Here is a 19,793-nt window from a genome sequence, read left to right on the forward strand (position 1 = left end):
CCACCACAACGAAATATTACAAGAATGATCTGCTTTTATGAATAAAGCTAAATAAGCAAAGTGGCATGAAAACAAATCAAATGGATCTTGGCAAGAAAGCATACCTTTCTAATAGCAAGGTCATAATCTTCCATAGTACCAAATTCCCTCTCAAAGCGCAACCAAGAATGGCATATGTCCTGAATGATTCTGTGTTTTAGGAAGGAAGGTATCATCTAATTCATAATATACTACATTATTTTATTCAAATTGATAATATACAAAATGGAAATTGAACAAAAGAACCTCTACAAGATGAATTTGGGGCACTGAAAAAATCATTGCGACAAATCCACAACTTCTATACAAATAAAAAGTAATCAGCAAGGGTAGCGGTGCAGTTTCCATTGTACTTTTTTATGGGTATAATATTAATTGTACAATAAAAATAAAAAATTACTACTTTCTCCATGGATCACTTCCTCATAATATTCTACCACTCCTCTGATTAACAAGATCTTCAACTTCCAACACATTACCTCTAATAACCTAACTAGAGATGACATTAGATCTTCTATGGTTATTGGTTACACAATGAAGAAAGTTTGTTCTATAATCCACTTCCCTAAACCATTTCACCTTACACTAACTCTCGTTGGCTCACAATTATTTGGTCATGTGCAAGGACTGATGACAGAAACAGTCAAAATGAATGCAACAGTGAAGATGCAGTTAGCCCCATTAACTCATAACCAAAGTTTTGGTCATGTGCACGGACCGATGAAAGCATAGCATCAGTGGGAAGGAACGTGTACATTCAAGGTTCTAAAGAGTGAGAGTACACCAAGAAAGATGTGGATTGTAGTCAAAGTAGATAAGACCTGAATTAGCAGAAAACAAACATTAGATGGAATTGAATGCAGGAACAGGTCTTATTCAGATGTGCCCAGATAATTTGAATAAGAATTTGACAACGATGACCAATTTCATCATATCATCATATGTTTTTTTTGTTTTTTTTCCACTTCTTTCATGGATCCTCATACTAACTATTGTTATGAAGCTTACTTTACATAAAACCCAAAAAACTAGAATATCAGGGGATATATAACCATGCACCGAACATAAACACAGTAGCATCAATTGGTGCTTACACATATTATCAGTCTTCATCAGAAACAATTTTTTTATTAAAGCATGCTTGAATGATATAGATATCTAACAGCATAATAAAGGGTTATAGAACAGCGTATTTTCGAAATGGTACTTCATAGGCATTTTAATCATTGATAGATGCAGGGAAAAAAGGTGTATCTCATTTTTCCATATAGATTAAAGTTGCATAGCATAACACAGGAGCTCATCCTAGACATTTTTCCTTCATAGGTACAACAGAACTCAAAAAATAAAAATAAAAAGCTGGTTTGTCAATTGACATAGATTAATAAATACTCCCACATGTAATCAGATTGCATACGTTGAAAGAAGTTAAAAATATCTAAATCAAACTTGATGTATACATCGCCTCATAAATCATAAAGACAGTACAGATCTACCAACACAAAAATGAGGAAAGCAGTACAGAAAGTTCCAATTCTTTCAGAAGAAACAGAAACATACCTCTGAACCAGTTCCAATGAATCTTTTACTGTAACATCTCTTATAGATGCATCTAGCTTCATCTATATGGCCCATTTCAACTTCCATTGCTATGTAGCGTTTCCATACTTCCAACATTGAACCACTGTATAAGCTAACATCAGTGCAATTGAAGTAAAGCAACAAGAAGGCATCTATTGACAAGAGACGTTTTCTTCTTTGCCAGATTAATACAAATAAATTAATGTGGAAAAAAAGGCAAGCAACTATGCACAAATTTTTGCCATCGGCAGAAACTAAATAGTAAGACCTGGTCTTAAGCAAGCTTTCCCATACTCCACGAGCTGCAACCAAGTCTTTTCCGAGATTCAATTCCAAGCGAGCCCAGTAAGCATGCAAATGCAATAATCCATCTGTATTCTTCATGTGTGGGGAAAGGTAATCTGTAGCATGCTGTAAAAGTACAAAAGAGAACAGGAACATGAATTAAATATTACCTGCTTAAGCAAAACAAAAATTGTGCAAAAATACTAAAAGCATTACCCATGTGCCCACCATAAGATAACCTATAATGAACAGATTAAGCTTTAAATTTAAACTAATCAGGTCTAAATTTAAACTGATCAGGTATGACTTGGTAATTGGTCAACAAGACCCACGTGACTCCAACGAACCAAGTGGGGTTCAGTCCAAGATTTCTTTCCTTGTTTTAATTTCTCCTCTTTACATTAAAACAACAACAAAATAGTAGAAGTGCCAAAAATTCAGAAATATGAGGAATATAAAATCAGAATGGAGATAATTATAACTACAATCATTATTATAAATTTCGGTCAATTAAGTGTAGACAACGAGTGAAGTTTGCAAATCAAGGGTTATCGTAAATGATTACACTGTATAATATCATTGCTCCATGTCAAACAAGAAGTTCTCCAACTCTGTGTCTCAAGCACCCATGTAATGTGGTTCTCAAATACATGCATCCTCGTGCTTGACCTATGCTAGGGCTTGTAGACTCAGTGGCCTTCATTAAGAAGTTCACCTTCACAACCAGCTCATAAAGTGTTCCCTTAAGTGTTAGGGTTCCTCTACTGTCCTACTCAAGGAAATTCACTATATCACTCAGGGCTACGTGATTGAACGTTGTCCATGTGCTTGCCTAGTTGGGGCACACCACTAAGATGGGTCATGCTTTCTTTGTCGTTCCATGTTGGTGCCAATTGCTCTATGCTTGATTCCTTGGCATAGCTCATGATGAACTATAAGACCGTAGAAGCTTTGTTTTGATACCACTTGTCACAGTCACGTTGATTTCAAATGCAACATGTGGCACTTGTAGGCCGTGACCAGCAAGTAAGACTGTAGAACCCACGCACAATGCACACGAGCACCACAAGAGAGCAACATGGATGGGGCAAATTCCCTAAAGGCAACTTTTATTGATATATATGATAACTTGCAAGGCAACACCCATACATGAATACTTTAATAAGACACGCTTACTTGCTCGTGCTAGGCAACACTAGATTGCATCCTAGGTGCTTTTTAACTTCCAGGCATAGCTTGTGCTCGGCTTGTGTCTTTACTTGTTCCCTCTAAGAGAATGCTAATAATCCTTTCAATCATTTCTATAAGGGAGCATCAAAAGTAGCACTAGCACGCCAAGCGGACTTTCTAGAGCTAGACACCGCACAGCACTCTCATGTACACAAACTTTACAGTCACGAGCACCCATGTAATTCATGTTCTTGAGTAAAAACACGTATTGCATGTTTGCCCTATAACCTATTAATGACATCATTGGATTTTTATCTAGAAAAATTACTAAAACCTTCTCTTATGCCCCATGGCAAGAGGATGTGATAGAAGTGGCCAAATGGTTAGGTACTTTTGTGGTCCAACAGGAGGGTGCTTTTGGTGCCTCCACCTGTCCTCACAAAGATCTAAGTCCATTGTGCCCACACAGAATACAGCACTTCCTTTCAGGAAAGTAAAATTTCTCTTACCCACTTAACTCAGATTGTTGAATCATAAATTATGACTATATTGCACAAACCTAAAATTCAATGTGGGAGTAGTGGGTGAAACCCATAATTTATGGATTCCTGATAAACATCATGGTTTATCAATACTTTCTTCTTCTTTTTTACTTATCATGGGTATCCCCACCCTTCGGGTGACACTAATCCCACAGTCACACACACACACCGCCTCACTGGAAAGTCCTCCGTGCAACTGGTTGAGTTGAGGGTCAGCCGAACCCTAGAGGGTGGCCTCAAGGACTTCATTGCTTCATGGGGTTTCGAACACTTGACCTACCCTTCCTGAGGAGCTTATCAAGGCTCGGCTTGCCGATAGGCCATCCCCTTGGGGTTATCGTGGTTCATCAATACGGTGCTAGAATTGCAAGTGAAAACCCCAATTGAGATGATGGTTCATCCTTAGGAAAAATCCGAAAGGTTATGCTTGGAAGGTTATATTCGGCTAATTGCAAATGCATCTTGTGGTATTTAGCTAGCTATCCACACATTTCCATGATTCTATCTTCCAGGCACACATCCCTTTAATTTAGCCCCCCATGAAACAAGAAGATAAATAACTAAATAATAGCAATCATAAACAATTAATTTGAACTTATGCTCATGGACATAGCAAAATTATTTCTCAAACCTAGTGTATGTTTTGCCTGGCTTAGAAATGGTGAATAATAATAAGAATACTAGTAGTAATAATAACCCCAAAGGGTTGGTGAGATGGCCATTGGCCAAGACCATGCCTCAAGAAGCAAAGGTCTTGAGATCGAATCAACACTTGGGGGCCACGCAAGGGGGTCTATCCCAGAAATTACCCAGTACGTGTCTGTTTTTTGTTTTTTTCTTTTTGTGTGTGTGTGTGTGTGTGTGTGTGTGGGTGGGTGGGTGGGGGTGGGGGGGGGGGGGGGGGGGTGTACATGTGCAAAGAAATGGTCAAAATCAAGACAAATTAAGGAAGAAGCTTACATTTCATGGAAAAATCTGCTACTGAGGCAAGTAACAAAAATTACTTACCAGGCCATAAAATAAAAACTGAAAGGATGCAAAGAATGTCGGGATGAATTCAGAAATAAACCTGAAATGTGTCTCTTATCACGCCATAGTCCAAGACATCTTCCGTTGAACAAGCAAGCGAAAACCTTCGTCTTAAGCCATCTATTCGAGTGAGGAACAAATCAAGATACTGAAACAACAATAGAATGTCATCTTAGTGTCCTTTTATGGTTTCAATAAGGGACCAAATCATACTCTAAACTCAAAAATTATGAAATAAAACAACATTGCAGTTTTTAAGCAGCAATAAGCAAAAGTATCTTCATGAAAATTAGATTTTTTTAATTTGCCAATTTGAGATAGTATTGAAGATTGGGATGTGTCTTCCTTTGTGTCTTAAACAGTAAAATCATGACGCAGCATCTTCAGATGGCAAGGGTTTGGGAGGGAAATCGGGAATTGTGATTAAAGAAAGTCAATCAAGAATGCTAGCATTTTCAAAAGTTTGTTTTTTCTTTTCAATGTGTTGTACATCCACAATCTTATACAGATATTGATTCGGTATATTATTCAGACAGTTCAATGATATATCTCTTCATATTGCACATTTCATGTGAATGCAGAAGCTAACTGCTACCTTCAGGGGCGGGGCCAGGAGGGGGTGAGAGGAGGGAGTTGCCCCCCTCAAATTTTTTAACTTGAAAATCATCCTTCAGTTTGGTGATTATTTGAAATATCCCCTATGTTTTCAAACTGCTAGCATGCCCCTTTACCTCTGTTGCCCCCTCAAATTTTTTCCCCTCCCTTAATTTTTTGGGTGATCAAATTTTTTTGCGAGTATGCAAATTGTAAGTGATATTGATTGAGTCTTGGTGACTCATGATCATTGTTTGGGGTGTTATCATGCAAACGTTGTGCTGCCTTTATTCTATCTGCTAAATGGTTCTGTTGCTCAAATTGACTACAGCAAAATCAGTGACTAGGACAAATTCACACATCCCTCCCCCCCTCTTGGTACTTAAAACAAGATTAGAATGGGTATGGTAGATTTAAACATATTACCTGATGCTTGTCGCATTTCAGCTAAGTAAGATGCATGTGGAAATGCAAATCCATGTTCCTAGCAGGAAACTACCATTTACTAGATCATAACTTCTTTGGTATGCTAGATAAGGATTCTCTTTCGCTAAAAGTAGGGTCCGGAAAAATCAACGTAAGAAATGCAATCCTAGAAATTTACGGGTAGTTCCTAGGTCAAGCACAACAATTGAACAAAGTTGTGTCCCATAACAAAAAAAATCTATAGGTCTAAATCTGAAGGTGGGGGGTTTGATCCCTGGTTTGCAGTATTACCACACACAAACTTTACCACCTCACCAAGGTGACACCTTCCAATAACAATAATTTTGAATGGTGGCCAGACAATTATATTCTACAATATACCTTAGTAATTCACATCTAAAATGACAATAAGTATTGGAAATAATGTTTATGTTTAATGTTTTTCTATTTTATCTTCTATTATTTCTATGTAAGGGCGTTTACGTCTATTCACTCTTTTATTAATATATATATATATATATCTACCAAGCTCTCATTATGAGACTTGACAATTACTTTTCAATAATTCTTCTTGGTATCAGAGCCCTAGAGGACCATCATCTCCAACTCCTCGTTTTTTTCTCTTCAATCCTTGGAACCTTGATTTTTTTTTTTTTTCTTTTTTTCTCCTCTTTCCCCTTCTTCTCTCATCAACCCACCCAATCTCAAAGACCTCATAACCTAGCAAGAGCTTCGTTAGGAGGTCTCCCCTTCAGGAATTTCTTTTTTTCTATCTGATTTATGATCCCTTAATCGCATGTTGCGATAAGGGATCACACGCAGTGATAAGGTTTCTGCGTTTTGATTTTACCCTTCGATAGGGGTTTTCAACCCTTGCTGGACTGCTAGGAGATTCACGATAGCAACAAGGGGTGGAGGTTTTTTGCCTGCTTTTGCACAAGAGTGTTGTTTGATACCTGTGACTTGGGAAGAGGCTGTTTTTGGGACATGCAACAGTAATAGAAGGGATCTAATAGCTTGCGATAGCAAGTTTGGTACTCACCACATACCTGCTTGAGGACCTGCAAAAGCATCACAACCGGGTTTGGTGGTCCGCGACAACAAAACTGGTTCTGTTTGGGGTCCTACGATAGCACAACTGCCTTCTTTGGGGACCTACGACAACAGCAAACTAGGTTTGGAGGCCTGCGACAACAAAACATTGTTGTTTGGTTGTGCGTTTGTGGCCTAGGATCAGCTTTTTGGTGGCTACTTGTACTGTTGTTCTTTTGGTGGTGTGTTTGACACTTCGTGGTTTATTCCTTCTTTGATTGAGAGTATAAGAGATCTCCCTTCAAACAAAAGTTTCTTCCTTCTTATGCGTAGTAAGCAATGACATCGCATCAAAAGACCAAGGACTCCAACACGATTCTTGGAACAGCTTTCTTTGCCCAACGTATCACCAATGCCTTACTAGATGTTGAAATTTTCAATCCTGGTCTCGGTTTGGTCGGTTTTATTTGGGTAGTAGAGGGATATCTGAGTGGCTTTCAAACACCATTAACAAGACACCCCTTACTAATCCCAAAATTGAGCAATGAGAGATCGATAACTACACCATTCTTGGATGACTTTTTAACTCCATGGAGCATCGCATCTACACCATGTTCATGTATCATAAGATTGTCTCATCTTTGTGGTCAGCCTTCACTCAGGCATACGCGTATGTTAGGAATGACTCGAGGATTTATGATCTTTATCGAGACATTGCCCAGGCTACCCAACGGACTCAAAACATCACTAATTATTTTGGATTTCTTCAATCTCGTTGAGAGGACCTTTCTCAATATGAGTCTATGGATGAACTGTCTACAAAGGCAGTCAGGTATGTGGTTACGAGAATTGCTCGACATCAGACATACCAATTTTTCATGGGTTTACATCCTGAGTTTGAGGCACTTCGGACCCAAATCCTTAACACCACTCCTTTATCTTTTTTATTGAGACATTTGCGACCATTGATAGTAATGAACGCTGTCGTCGTGTAGTTCCCTCTTAGACTCAGACTCAGACTCCTGACTTTATCTCTACTCAAGCTACAAATCAGATGGCTCTAGCAACCAATTCAGATTTTTCTGACTCTCAAACTCAGAGATCTAGGAGTCGAGGTTGCTGAGGCCGTGGTCGTGGTAAAAAAAAGTGGTCTTACTTGCAATCATTCTGGGAAGATTGGCCATGAGAAGGCCCGCTGCTTTCAACTCTATCCCCATCTGTTGCAATATTTTGCCACCCCTTTTTTGGGACAGTCTGTTCCCCGTACTTTGACCATGCAGTCATCAGTTCTTACTGATACTCTTGTTTCCCTTGGCATTGTTGATTTGCAACAATTCAAACTCAGATTGTCGCTATTGTACAAGATCAAATCCATACTCACACTCACTCATCTTCGACTGTGACCACGATTACCATACCCTCAGGTACATCTTCTACGTATTATGTCACTCAATCTGGCTCTACTCCTCTGACTTGGGTAATTAATTTTGATGCCTCTAATCACATGACCTGTGAATCTAACCATTTTACTTCTTTTATTTTTCCTGCTACTTATAAGGATGTTCGACTTGTTGATGGGTCCCTTACTTTTATCCACAACGAAGGTACCATCCCCTTATCCTCTGATTTTTCTCCTAAATCTATTCATGTTCCTACCCTATTTCTTAACCTTTTGTCTATGAGTAGTATTACAAAATCTCTAAATTGCTTCGTAATATTTTTTCCTACTCACTATATTTTTCAGGACCTAACTTCGAGGAGGATTTTGGCAAGAGGTATGAGAGGGATGAGTTGTACTTGTTTGGCTCTCAACCTCTTGTTCTTCCAACTTTTGTGCTTCTACCCTCTGGAAGCTATACTTTTTTCTTCTTAGACTTTAGATGTATGGCATGCTCACTTAGGACATACTAATTTTCAGAACTTATATTCTTTATTTCCTTCTGTAAAAACATCTTGTAGTGGACACATGTTTCAATGCTCTGTGTGTGAACTTTCTAAATATACAATACTTCTTATATTCCTCGCATGAATCGATTTAATGCAATATTTGATTTAATTCATTCTAATGTGTGGGGCAATCCCATGTTACTGCTTTTAATAGTCATAGATATTATATTACATTTATTGACGACTATTCTCGTTGTATTTGGGTTTATTTGATATGTTCTCGTTCTGAGATGCTTCCTATTTTTCTTACTTTTCTTAAAATGATTCAGACTCGGTACAACATTACTGTTAAATCTCTTAAATATGATAATAGGGGGGGAATATATTTCTGATAGAATTCGATACCACCTTCATGAGCATGGTATGCTTCATCAGTTGACCTGTCCCTACAGTCCTGAACAGAACAGGGTAGTAGAATGCAAGAATCGCCACCTCATGAACATTGTTCGTTGTCTTCTTCGATGGGATGCATGTTCCTAAGTTATACAGGAATATGGCAATCTTCACTGCGACTTTTCTCCTTAACCGCGTTTCACGTCGCACCTTAGGAGGACAGGTGCTTCTTCATGTTCTTTGACCTGATAGCATTCTCTTCCCCATTACTCCTAGAGTTTTTGGATGCCCTTATTTTGTTCACGACAGGACCCCCCATCGCACAAAATTAGATGACAAGGTCATTTTGTGTGTTTTCTTGGGTTACTCGTCTATATCAAAGGAGTATCGTTGTTATGATCTTATTTCTCATCATGTAACCCATTCTTTGGATGTCAATTTTTTTTTTAAATATTCCCTACTTCCGTGCCACTTCTTTGCCAGACTCTTTTCCTATAGTACTACCATCTCCAATTTTTTCTTCATCTTCATCTTCACCAACGCTTAAGGTTTACTTTCGTCGCCCTTGCCCCTCTCCAACCTTGCCAACCTCCTCTTTGGACTCGGGTATACATTCAACTACTCTTACTCTTATTTCTTCTATTTTTAAATCTCACTTGCCTATTATGCTACACAAAGGTACGTGAGGGTATGTTACTAATCATCTTATTACCCAGTTTATTTTTTATCAGGGGCTCTCTCCATTTTATCAAGCCTACCTTGTCGCCATTGATTCTATTCAAGTTTCTCGATCTGTATTAGAGGCCTTGCGAGATCCTAAGTGGACTGGAACCATGACTACTGAGATAGATGCCTTGCAGAAAAATCACACATGGAAACTTGTTCCCCTTCCCTCTGAGGAGCGGACTGTTGGTTCTAAGTGGGTTTTTACTGTTAAATATCTCGTAGATGGCACTGTTGATCGGTATAAGGCACGCCTCATTGCTAAGGGTTTCACGCAAGCTTGGTGTTACATTTGCTCCAATAGCCGAACTCTCTACTGTTCGCCTCCGTATCTTTTTAATCATATGTCACTCGTGGTCCCTTTACCAACTCAATATAAAGAATGTCTTTCTGAATGTTGATCTGACTGAGGTTATTTACATGGACTCCATTCTTAGATTTCGTTTTTAAAGTGAGCATTCAAGGAAAGTCTGTCGCCTTCTCAAATCTCTGTATGGTCTGAAACAGTCCCCGCGAGCTTGGTTTCAACGTTTCTCTAAGGTTATTTTACCTATGGAGTTTTTCAGATGTCACTCAGATCATACTTGCTTTGTTCGTCAAGGAATGGATGGTCGTTGCACCATTGTTTTGATTTATCTGGATGATATTACTGTGACTGACCATGATGCATAGTGAATTGATAAAGTAAAGATGATATTGGGTTGTGCTTTTGAGGTTAAGGACTTGGGTCCCATCAAGTAATTCTTGTGGATAGAAGTGGTCCGCTCTCATCGTAGTATTTCGCTATCTCAACGCAAATACACATTGGATCTTTTTCAGGACACTGGGATGCTTGATTGTCATCCTGTCTCCTCCCCTATGGACCTCAATCATCATCTTCATGCCGAATCTAGTGATCTTTTATCTGATCCTTCTTTTTATCAGAGACTCGTAAGTCGTCTGATTTATCTAACTATCAGTAGACCGGATTTGACCTTTGTGATTAGTGTAGTCAGTAAATTCATACATGCTCTATACTCTTCTCATCTTAATGTTGTTTATCGTATTCTTCGCCACTTGAAATCTCGTCCTGATCTTAGACTTTTCTACTCGTGCACTATTCAGCCACAATTGTCCTATTTCACTGATGCCGATTATGTTGGTTCTCTTACAGATAGGAGATCTACCTCTGATTTTTGTACTTTCCATGGTCGTAACTAGATCTCATGGAAAAGTAAAAAATAGGGTGTAGTTTCTAATTCTTCAGCTGAAGCTAAGTATCGGGCTATGGCCCTTGGCACTTGTGAACTTACTTGCTTAGATCTTCACTGACAGAGCTGGGATTTCCTATATCTGACTCTTCTACTTTATTTTGTGATAACAAATCTACCATCATGTTTGCCTCTGACTCAATTGTTCATGAAGGACCAAGCATATTAAGGTTGATATTCATTTTCTCAGGGAGAAAATTCAATCTAGTGTTCTTTAGACAGTCTTTGTAACTTCTTCAGATTAACTTGCCGATGTGCTTACAAAGTCTGCTGGACCTTCTATCACTAACTCACATCTTGTCAAGCTGGACTTAGTTGATATATTTGCTCCAGCTTGAGGGGGAGTATCGAAAATAATGTTTATGTTTAATGTTTTTATGTTTCTATCTTCTATTATTTCTATGTAAGGACGTTTACGTCTATATATATTATGATTAATAATAAAGATGAATATAGCAGCAATGACAAACAATGCAAAGAGTAGTTTTCCAAGGTATAAAAGTGATGAAAATATGTTCTCTTACCTCCTCAAAAGTCGAAAAAGAACATTTTAGGGACTGCTCGAAGACCTGAAACAGAAGGGCTTAAATAAAAAAAACATACCATGCAAATAACAAAGTGTGACTCTAATCTCCAAGAAAAGGACTGACTGAGCAAGACCATTCACATGGTAATTGCAATTTTGTTTGCATCATCCTTTGGAAAAATAACCAATGCCGTTGAAGAATTTAGGATATTACTTGTTGAACTTGGACAATGAGAAGAGTGGGGCTTCAACTTGGGTTTGAGTCATTTAAGGGTAAGGATGAAGTAATTTAAATGGTTAAGGCTTTGAGCCCTCCCAATCACCCCTCTTTCTTTTGTACTTCTTTACCACCCCCCCAAACTACTGCATGGTCTAATCTCAAATCTCAGTTCCATTCAAATAATAAACATTCTACAAAGAAAGTAATAGCTGAAGCATACAGCAGACAACACTTCCTCAGAAACACGAGCACGTTCCAAGGAAAGCAAGTATCGAACCCAAAGTTCTCCAATCCAGGTACAGCTTTTGGTGGCCCTGGAATAAACACTCATTGCAACTTTGGGAACCTGAAATAAGAAATAGACAGTTAATTTTAAGCAATTACCTTTAATAAAGCCAATCTGAAAAGAGTTCAAAGGAAAACCTTCAAAGTTTGGTCCAAATAACGAGTATAATCAAGCCAGAGCTCGCTTGATACGGGGAACTCAGTGACAGCACGCTCAAACAGATTTTGAACACGAGCTGGATCGCCAAAAGACTCTTCAAATTTTATGTAGGTCTGCAACAACATAATAATTCTCTATTTTATTTTGATCGGTAGCATAATAATGCACACTACCAAATAAATAGAGGGAAAAAATGAGAGCTATTACAGGAAGAAATTTATATCACATAGCACACCCAAAGGAAAAAAAAGAATGGCAATGAGACTTATTTGCTTTTGTCAGAAATGATGGAACCATAATTTATTGGGAAATACAGAAAATTGTGAAGTGGACAGAAAGTGATGGTGAGTTGAAATCAAATAACCAAGAGGAACAGAACGGAGTAAGCTAAAAGTATGTTTAACAGGGCCATGCTGCTCCCTAGAAGAATCACTTTAAATATTTTTATGCAGATTACATATGGGCCTTTCCTTTCAAAAGAAATGTAAGTATAATTTTATTAAAGAAAAAGGAGGTCAAGAAAACCTGCCAAATTTCAAAAGGAGCTGAATCAAGCCCCAAGCCAAACACATAAGATCTCATTCGAACACAAAGTCCTCCACAAATACACCTTTGAATTCATCAAATAGCTTAAATAAATAGAGCAAACACCCTAATATGTTAATGACCATTTCCTGAAGTGATGGCTCATTCGCTTCAACGATCCCCTTAATATTTTACTTCTAAGTAACCCAACACAATGCAAAAGCTGTTTGGACCCACATGATTTTCTCTATTTGAAAAGGCCTTGATTTGCCAACTATGGAATGATGACAAAATAGACTAAGGAAAAACCCAGTGTACAAGATACTAGGATAGAAAGTGTGACCAAATCTCCCTGAATAGACAATATATTAACAGATGATCTACTAATTCACCATTCTCTTTACAAAGAAAACAATAATTAGGTATAGCTAATTCCCGATTAATTAAGTGATCAAAAGTCAAGATTTTATCAAAAGCAGCTAGCCAAATGAAAAAATGGATACTTTAAGAGGGAACCTTATGGCCCTAGATGGAGGCAATAAGAACATCCATAGAAAAGATGGGCAATAATGACGAGTGAAATGATTTCACTGAGAAAGACCTCTCCCGGTTACATGCATGCATGATTTTGATTTGCACATCTAGGAAAAATGATCCCAATGCCACTTCTTTTTGTTACAACCCTTTTTTCTCAGTTCATTTCATGCCTTCCGCCAAATATTTCGATGAAGTCTTCCACTCAATCCAGCCATCTTCTAAGCATGCAATAGGAATGTGGGATGTTGATTAACAAGGTTGACTCCTGAATCTCCCAATCAATGAAAACCACTCGTGAAGCAATAATCCCATGATAGCTCACTCCCATTACAGTTCATCAAAGCTTCAACTGGCGAGTTCTTTCTAAAGGACTCTAAAACAGGGATGGGAACCGGAGAAAAGGGGTGAATCACTACACCATTGATCCTCCACGACTCTACCCTATTTCCTCTACCAACCCTAAATACAATCCTTCCCAAATTTGGTATAATCTTAACAATGCTCTTCCAATTCCAAATGCTACAACCTAATCTCCCCACTTTCCCACCCGAAGACTTTCTACCATAGTTTGCATTAATGATCCTTGCCCACAAACTTGTAAGTTACTCCAAACCTCCATAACCATTCCTAGTGATGTGAAGTTCATTCGCCAAGTCCCCGAACACCTGATCCCCCATTCTTCTTTGTTGATCAAATCAGCTTCCATTTCACATGATGATACTTACGACTTTCCTCCTTGCCATCCAGTCCAAAGAAAATCTATAATTAGTTTTGTGTCCCTCACTTCAACCCTTCTTAGAATTGAAGGATAAAAGTGTAAATGTAATACCTGCCAGTGTACTCATAATGGGTCAATTTGCCCCTCTCGAGATATACTTTGCTTTCAAGGAGCACAACCTCTTCTCTATCCTTTCAGTGATCAGATCCTATATATTTTGGCTTTTGTACACAACACCAAGACGAAGCCCCAAATAAAATAATGGAAATAATCCTACTTCATAATCAAAAGATTGTCTAGTATTTTGGAGAGTGTCGAATCTCTGCAAAGTAATCAGCAATCATGGAATTACATCGAAACAGCTGAGAAGATCTCTTAGGAATCTCAGCTGCTGCATTGATTTTTTTGATGAAAACTTAAGTAGTCAGTAAACTAGAGGTGAAACCAGAAGACCATCCTACAATGCAAAACCTGAAAGAGCACCAATAGACACTGCCTTGTGCAATAATCAGTCCACCATGTCCGCTACAAAGGCCAAAAAAAATGGGGATATGGGATCCCCTTTCCATAGTCCTGTAGATCTCCTAAAAATTCAAGCTCAACCCTTGTTGACCAAAATTGATAAACGAAGCTGACGTGAAACATTTTTTTATCCATCATATCCATTTTTCACCAAAACCATGTGTGTCAACAAGTATCTAAAGATATCCCAACTCATACACCTCCTCTAAGCCAACTTCACCCACAACACCTGATTTCTCATATGAAATTCTCAAGTCAATGCATTCATTTACAATCAAAACACCCTTGAGATTTTGTTGACCTCTAATGAATACTCCTTACTCCGACCCAATCATGTCGTGACCGAACAACATGCTCCTCCTCATCGTACAAGTTTTTCTAATAGTCCACCACCCATCCTTGATCATATCTAGATGTGGTTGGATTTTATGTGATTTTTCATCATCCAATGAAAATTTTCTGTATTACTGCCTATTTTGAGGCAACTTCAGGGCTAGCGATAGATCTCAAAAAGAGCAATTTTTTTTTGTCGTGGGCCCTTCTGATAATATCTCCCTACTCGTCGGCTCTCTTTGTTGTAACGTTGATTAATTTCATTCCTCCTATTTAGGTCTTCCTATCAAGGCAGTATATAGGAGTAAAACCATATGGGACCCACAGTCCATTGATTGAATAATGAAAAAATCAAGTCTTGGAAATAAAATAACTTTCTAAAGGGGGGACGGTGACCTTGATCAAGAACACCCTATAAAGCATTCCAATCTACTTTTTATCTTTATTCCCATCCCTACGAGTGAAGTTCGCTAAGAGAAAATGTGTCGTAATTTTTATATTTTGGGGAATGACAAGGAAGCAACAAGAAAGCTCATTTGATAAAATGGACTCAGGTTTGTCTCTCCAAAAAATACAGACAACTTAAATTAGGTGCCTCAGCATAATGAATTAGGCCCTTCTAAGAAAATGGCTTTGGATGTTCAGGTATGAGGGGCTTCATTTATGGAAAAATTCCATTAAGGCCAAATAGGGACTTTATCGGTTTGGATCGGAGAGTGAATCAATGGTAACAACCTATAGCTGCAGTCTTTGGAGAGGGATTCGCAATATTATTCTGGAATATCTCAATAGGATGGCTTTTAGCCTAGGAAATGGGTCCAGAGTAAGTTCTAGGAAGATTGTTGGTGTGGAGTTCTCCCCCTTTAATCTTAGTTTCCAAATCTTCTCTGCCACATGAAAGAAAAATAAGAAGGCCCTATTAAAGATTTTATCATTCATCCCGGAGATCACACTTCATGAGATTTTGGTTTTAGAATAAATTATAATGTTTGGAGATTGAAGAAGTTTCTAGTCTAACTAAGTGTATTTCTCATATTCAAATAGACCATTTTGTGGAGGACATTCAAGTCTGGGATGCTAGTCAGGATCGAAAGTTTAATGTTAAATCATTTTACAAATATTTGTTCGAGGTTGTCTAGGCCCCTTTCCAAATATAGCTATATGGGGACCAAAACGTTTCATCCAAAATATATTTCTTTATTGAATAATGCTAGCCTCAACACGTGGGTTGATGCTCTCCATCAACATGACCGTTGGGATGTTAGGGATTCCCAAGAAATGTGTAGCCCTAGGAAAATGTGTGTTAATCACTAGACGATTGAAATTGAACTCTAGGAATCTTGCATTGTTCCCCAAATATTAACAGTCATGTTGATGGAGATCCCCAACCCTAGAAAAGTCCTTTATGTGGTCAGCCATCCTAGGAAAACTCTTCCAATGGACAACATCATGAGAAGGGGTGTCCATTCTACCAATTTTACTTAATGTGCAAATTGAGTGGTGAATTGATTAATCATCTCCTCATTCATTGTTCTTTTTCAAAAGAGGTGTGGACCCATTTTGTATTGTTATTCAAAGTCCCATGGTGTTTCCCTTCATTTCTTTTAGGCATGTTCTAAAGATGGGTTCTCAAAGTCATACCCTAAAAAAGTGAATGATTCTTTACTCTTTAACCCCCGTTTGTCAAGCGTTGAAATAGCTGGAAGTGAAACAGCAGAATCTTTGAAGGGAAATACCATTCTTTTCACAAGGTTCTTTTGTCCATCATGGGATTTTTATTTTCTTTAAGCAGGATGCTTAAGGAATTTAAAGGAATTTTTTGTTTATTAAAGATTCCATATTCAAGGGGGGTCTTGTATGTGATGCTTGAGAGGCTAGTAATCATTTAATTTTGTATTTTGCTTCGTTTTGGTTCTTGTAAGGTGACCAGCCTTGACCACTATTGTATTGTGCCTTATTTTCAATGAAAAATTTACCTACAAAAAAAACGTACTTGAAAGGTACAAAATAAGAATGTAATATCTGACAGCAAAACATATTATAGTTAATTTTTCCTATAAATGTTCTCACTTGAAAGCAAAAGACAGAAATTAAAAATAGTGTAGGAAATACATTAACATAATACAAAAAGACACACATAGAGGTTGTATGAGTATGCATTTGCAATGCAGAATGGAAATGTGAATAAACATCCAGCAAAATTAAACCAGTCCTGAGCCTTTAAATGTCGACTAAGGCATTTCAAGTTAGGGGTGCAACTTGGTACAGTTAAACCAAGAACAGAACCAAACCGATAACTTTGGGCTGGTTTGGTTCAGTATGGAACAAGTTGCGGTTCAGTTTTGGGTTAAGAAAATGGAGAACCAATTAATTTGGTTCGGTTCTCGATTCAAAGCTTGTATAGAACCAAACCCTCATGTAATAAATAAATATATATTAACTTATTATAAATTATTTCAGGAGTTTGGACATAGATTAATAACTTTTTTATGTATAAATTATTGACTATTTATGGATAGGTTAATGACTTATTATATGAAATTTTATGTTTATTATATATTTGCTTTTTTTCGTTTTTCAATAGGTTTATAGAATATTGGCAACCCATAACCAAACCGACCTTAATTTGGTTTGGGTTGGTTTTGTTCTATTGGAATTTTGGTTCGGTTCTGGTTCTTATTTATCCCCCAAACCAAACCAAGTTGTGCCTATTTCAAGTTATGTCATACCATAAAGTGTTGAAACCTCTCTGTGTCAGATGCATCCTTCCCAGAAATTTGTTCCTCGTGATGAACACGTGCATTATACATCTCCATAGCCTTCTGATATGCTGAGACGACATTAGAAGGAATCCCATCAAAATCGCTGGAGCTGATTTCAGGAATACTCCCTCGTTCGACCTCCCAAGCCTTGTAGACAAGAAGTGTTGACCTCAAGTCAGCAAGTGGGACAGACAACTGACGGTGGAATACACTTCGAATGCGCTGGACCTGCTTCTCTTTTTCCTGCAATACATGGAGAAAATACTTTTTTTTTATAAGTAACATTGAGAAAACACTTTTGTATGCACATTTCAAAATAATAATTTAGTCATTGAACTCCACCTGGGACCAAAGAGATAAATACATAGAAACTGAGATGACAACCACCCCTCAAACAAACAGCCAAAAATAAAATCCATAATTGTCAACAGTGCATGGTATAAAATTCCAACTTAAGAATAGGAGCATGTTTGTAATCATCAAGGGTCTATGAATGTTAAGAACCTCGACTAGATGTCAAGCATGATTGCCCAAAGTCTGATTTCAGATTTTATCATGCCCAAAACAGCTGGCCTTTCTTCACTTCCTCGAAATAATCCTGAGCTCGAAGCTATCTCTGTAGCAACTGTGATCTGTGATCCTTGTTCCTCTTAACATCTCAGCAATTGGTTTCTGTTGAATTGTATATGGACGAATTTTTATACAGGAATGGAATCAAGAACATCCCAATATGTCCGCTTATGGGGATACAGTCCCATGGCCCAGATTTATTAAGAGTCCAGATTTATAAGGAGTCTTTAGGCTAGATTTATTAGGAGTCCAAAGTCATTAGGAGTCTTTAGTAGTGTTTTTTGTTTTTTTAATTATTATCAGTGGTGCAAAGGCTGCATCTTTCATTTTGCATGCCTGCTAGGATAAAGGTTTCGATAGAGAACCACTAGATCACCCTTAAGTGGATTATAGTTTGATTTATGTTCCATCTGTAAAGCTAGTGGTGAATCAGTGAACCACTTTCTAATCAATTATTCCCATGCAAAAGTTCTTCGGGATTCTTGTTTACTGCTGGTCGAAATTAGCTGGATTGCTCCAAAAAGGGAATTACTGTAGCTGGTTTGATTTGCTCTTGGGCTTTGTATGCTTAATATTTTTTGCTTTACATGGCTTTCTCAATAAACAATACTTGCCCAAAATAATGCAGGACCAAATAAGTGAAGGACTTCCAGCTTATTAGTTTGGTTAGTGGTGTTAACAGGATTTTGGAGAATGTTTTATCAAATAAGATGAAAGAGTTAACAAGATCGATCGATCTCTCTCCTCTTTAAGGCACTTTATTAAGCACAGAAATATTTTGAATGGGATTATTAATGCTAGTGAATGCAAGAAGCAAAGTTGGGACTACTAAAGTTATTTTTGGAAAGGACTATTAGCCATTTGAATACAAGGACTCGTTAAGTGGGTCCGAAACCATTTTTAGAAGTCTACTACAGTAGGATTTAAGTTTTATATATGTAGGAGATGATGTGTTTGAATTATTAGTTCTTACATTATTGAATTTGGGATTTGATATATATGATGTCTATTCTGAAACTCTAGAACCAACTACCTTCAGTTATTTGGTAATTTTCCTTCCACATTTACCTAGAGTCAGTTATTCTATTATGAGTAAAATGACGCCACAAAAGCTAATACAAGAGAAGGGAAGGCAAGCTCTAGATGGAAGTCAAGAAGACCTACCAAAGAGAGAACCACACCCACCCACTTACCAAACAGAAGCTATTATGTTTCTTTGTGATTTTTTGTACTTTTAAGTAGATTCCGACAAACAGAAGCTCCTGGTTGGTTGGTCCTGCTCCTTTCATTTCTCTATCCGAAAGAGTTGTTAGGATTATATTTATGGATATTCTCTTTCTTTATGTTCTATATTATAATTTTATAATTATTCTATCAGACCTGGTTTCATTAGTATGCTTGGTAGGGATAAAGGGTTCTTGAAAGGAAGTTTGTTACTTTCTATTAAGGTTGGTGCAATGGTGTCAGACTTCTTGGTTTGCTGTTAGATCATTTGGTTGGCAAATAAGATTCAGAAAATGGCTAGCAGAGTCACGATCAAATGGGTCATCTGATTCATGGAATCTATAACATGTGCACTGGAACAACTATACTGTAGATTGGACAATCTAGACCAATGAACATTTACAGCATGTATACAATAAAACACAAGGATTGACATATAAAATAACAACCCTAAACTGTC

At 37.7% G+C, this 19,793-nt stretch overlaps 1 protein-coding gene across 1 annotated transcript in view; it reads right to left on the reverse strand.

Moving 5' to 3' along the window:
- The window catches only part of EMB140 (EMBRYO DEFECTIVE 140), a 43,718-nt gene that overhangs the window by 7,951 nt on the left and 15,974 nt on the right, over positions 1-19,793 (reverse strand). Inside the window, exons 5-12 of the mRNA XM_086443324.1 lie at positions 17,507-17,782; positions 12,121-12,255; positions 11,918-12,043; positions 11,476-11,520; positions 4,687-4,794; positions 1,889-2,031; positions 1,600-1,723; positions 105-179 (exon numbers count right to left, since the gene is read on the reverse strand). Of these exons, the coding sequence (XP_086299450.1) occupies positions 105-179; positions 1,600-1,723; positions 1,889-2,031; positions 4,687-4,794; positions 11,476-11,520; positions 11,918-12,043; positions 12,121-12,255; positions 17,507-17,782 (1,032 nt within the window). The remainder of the gene's footprint in view (positions 1-104; positions 180-1,599; positions 1,724-1,888; positions 2,032-4,686; positions 4,795-11,475; positions 11,521-11,917; positions 12,044-12,120; positions 12,256-17,506; positions 17,783-19,793) is intronic.

Source organism: Akebia trifoliata, chromosome 5, assembly GCF_017979445.1.
Source record: "Akebia trifoliata isolate Shusen 1 chromosome 5, ASM1797944v1, whole genome shotgun sequence".
Taxonomy (NCBI): Eukaryota; Viridiplantae; Streptophyta; class Magnoliopsida; order Ranunculales; family Lardizabalaceae; genus Akebia; species Akebia trifoliata.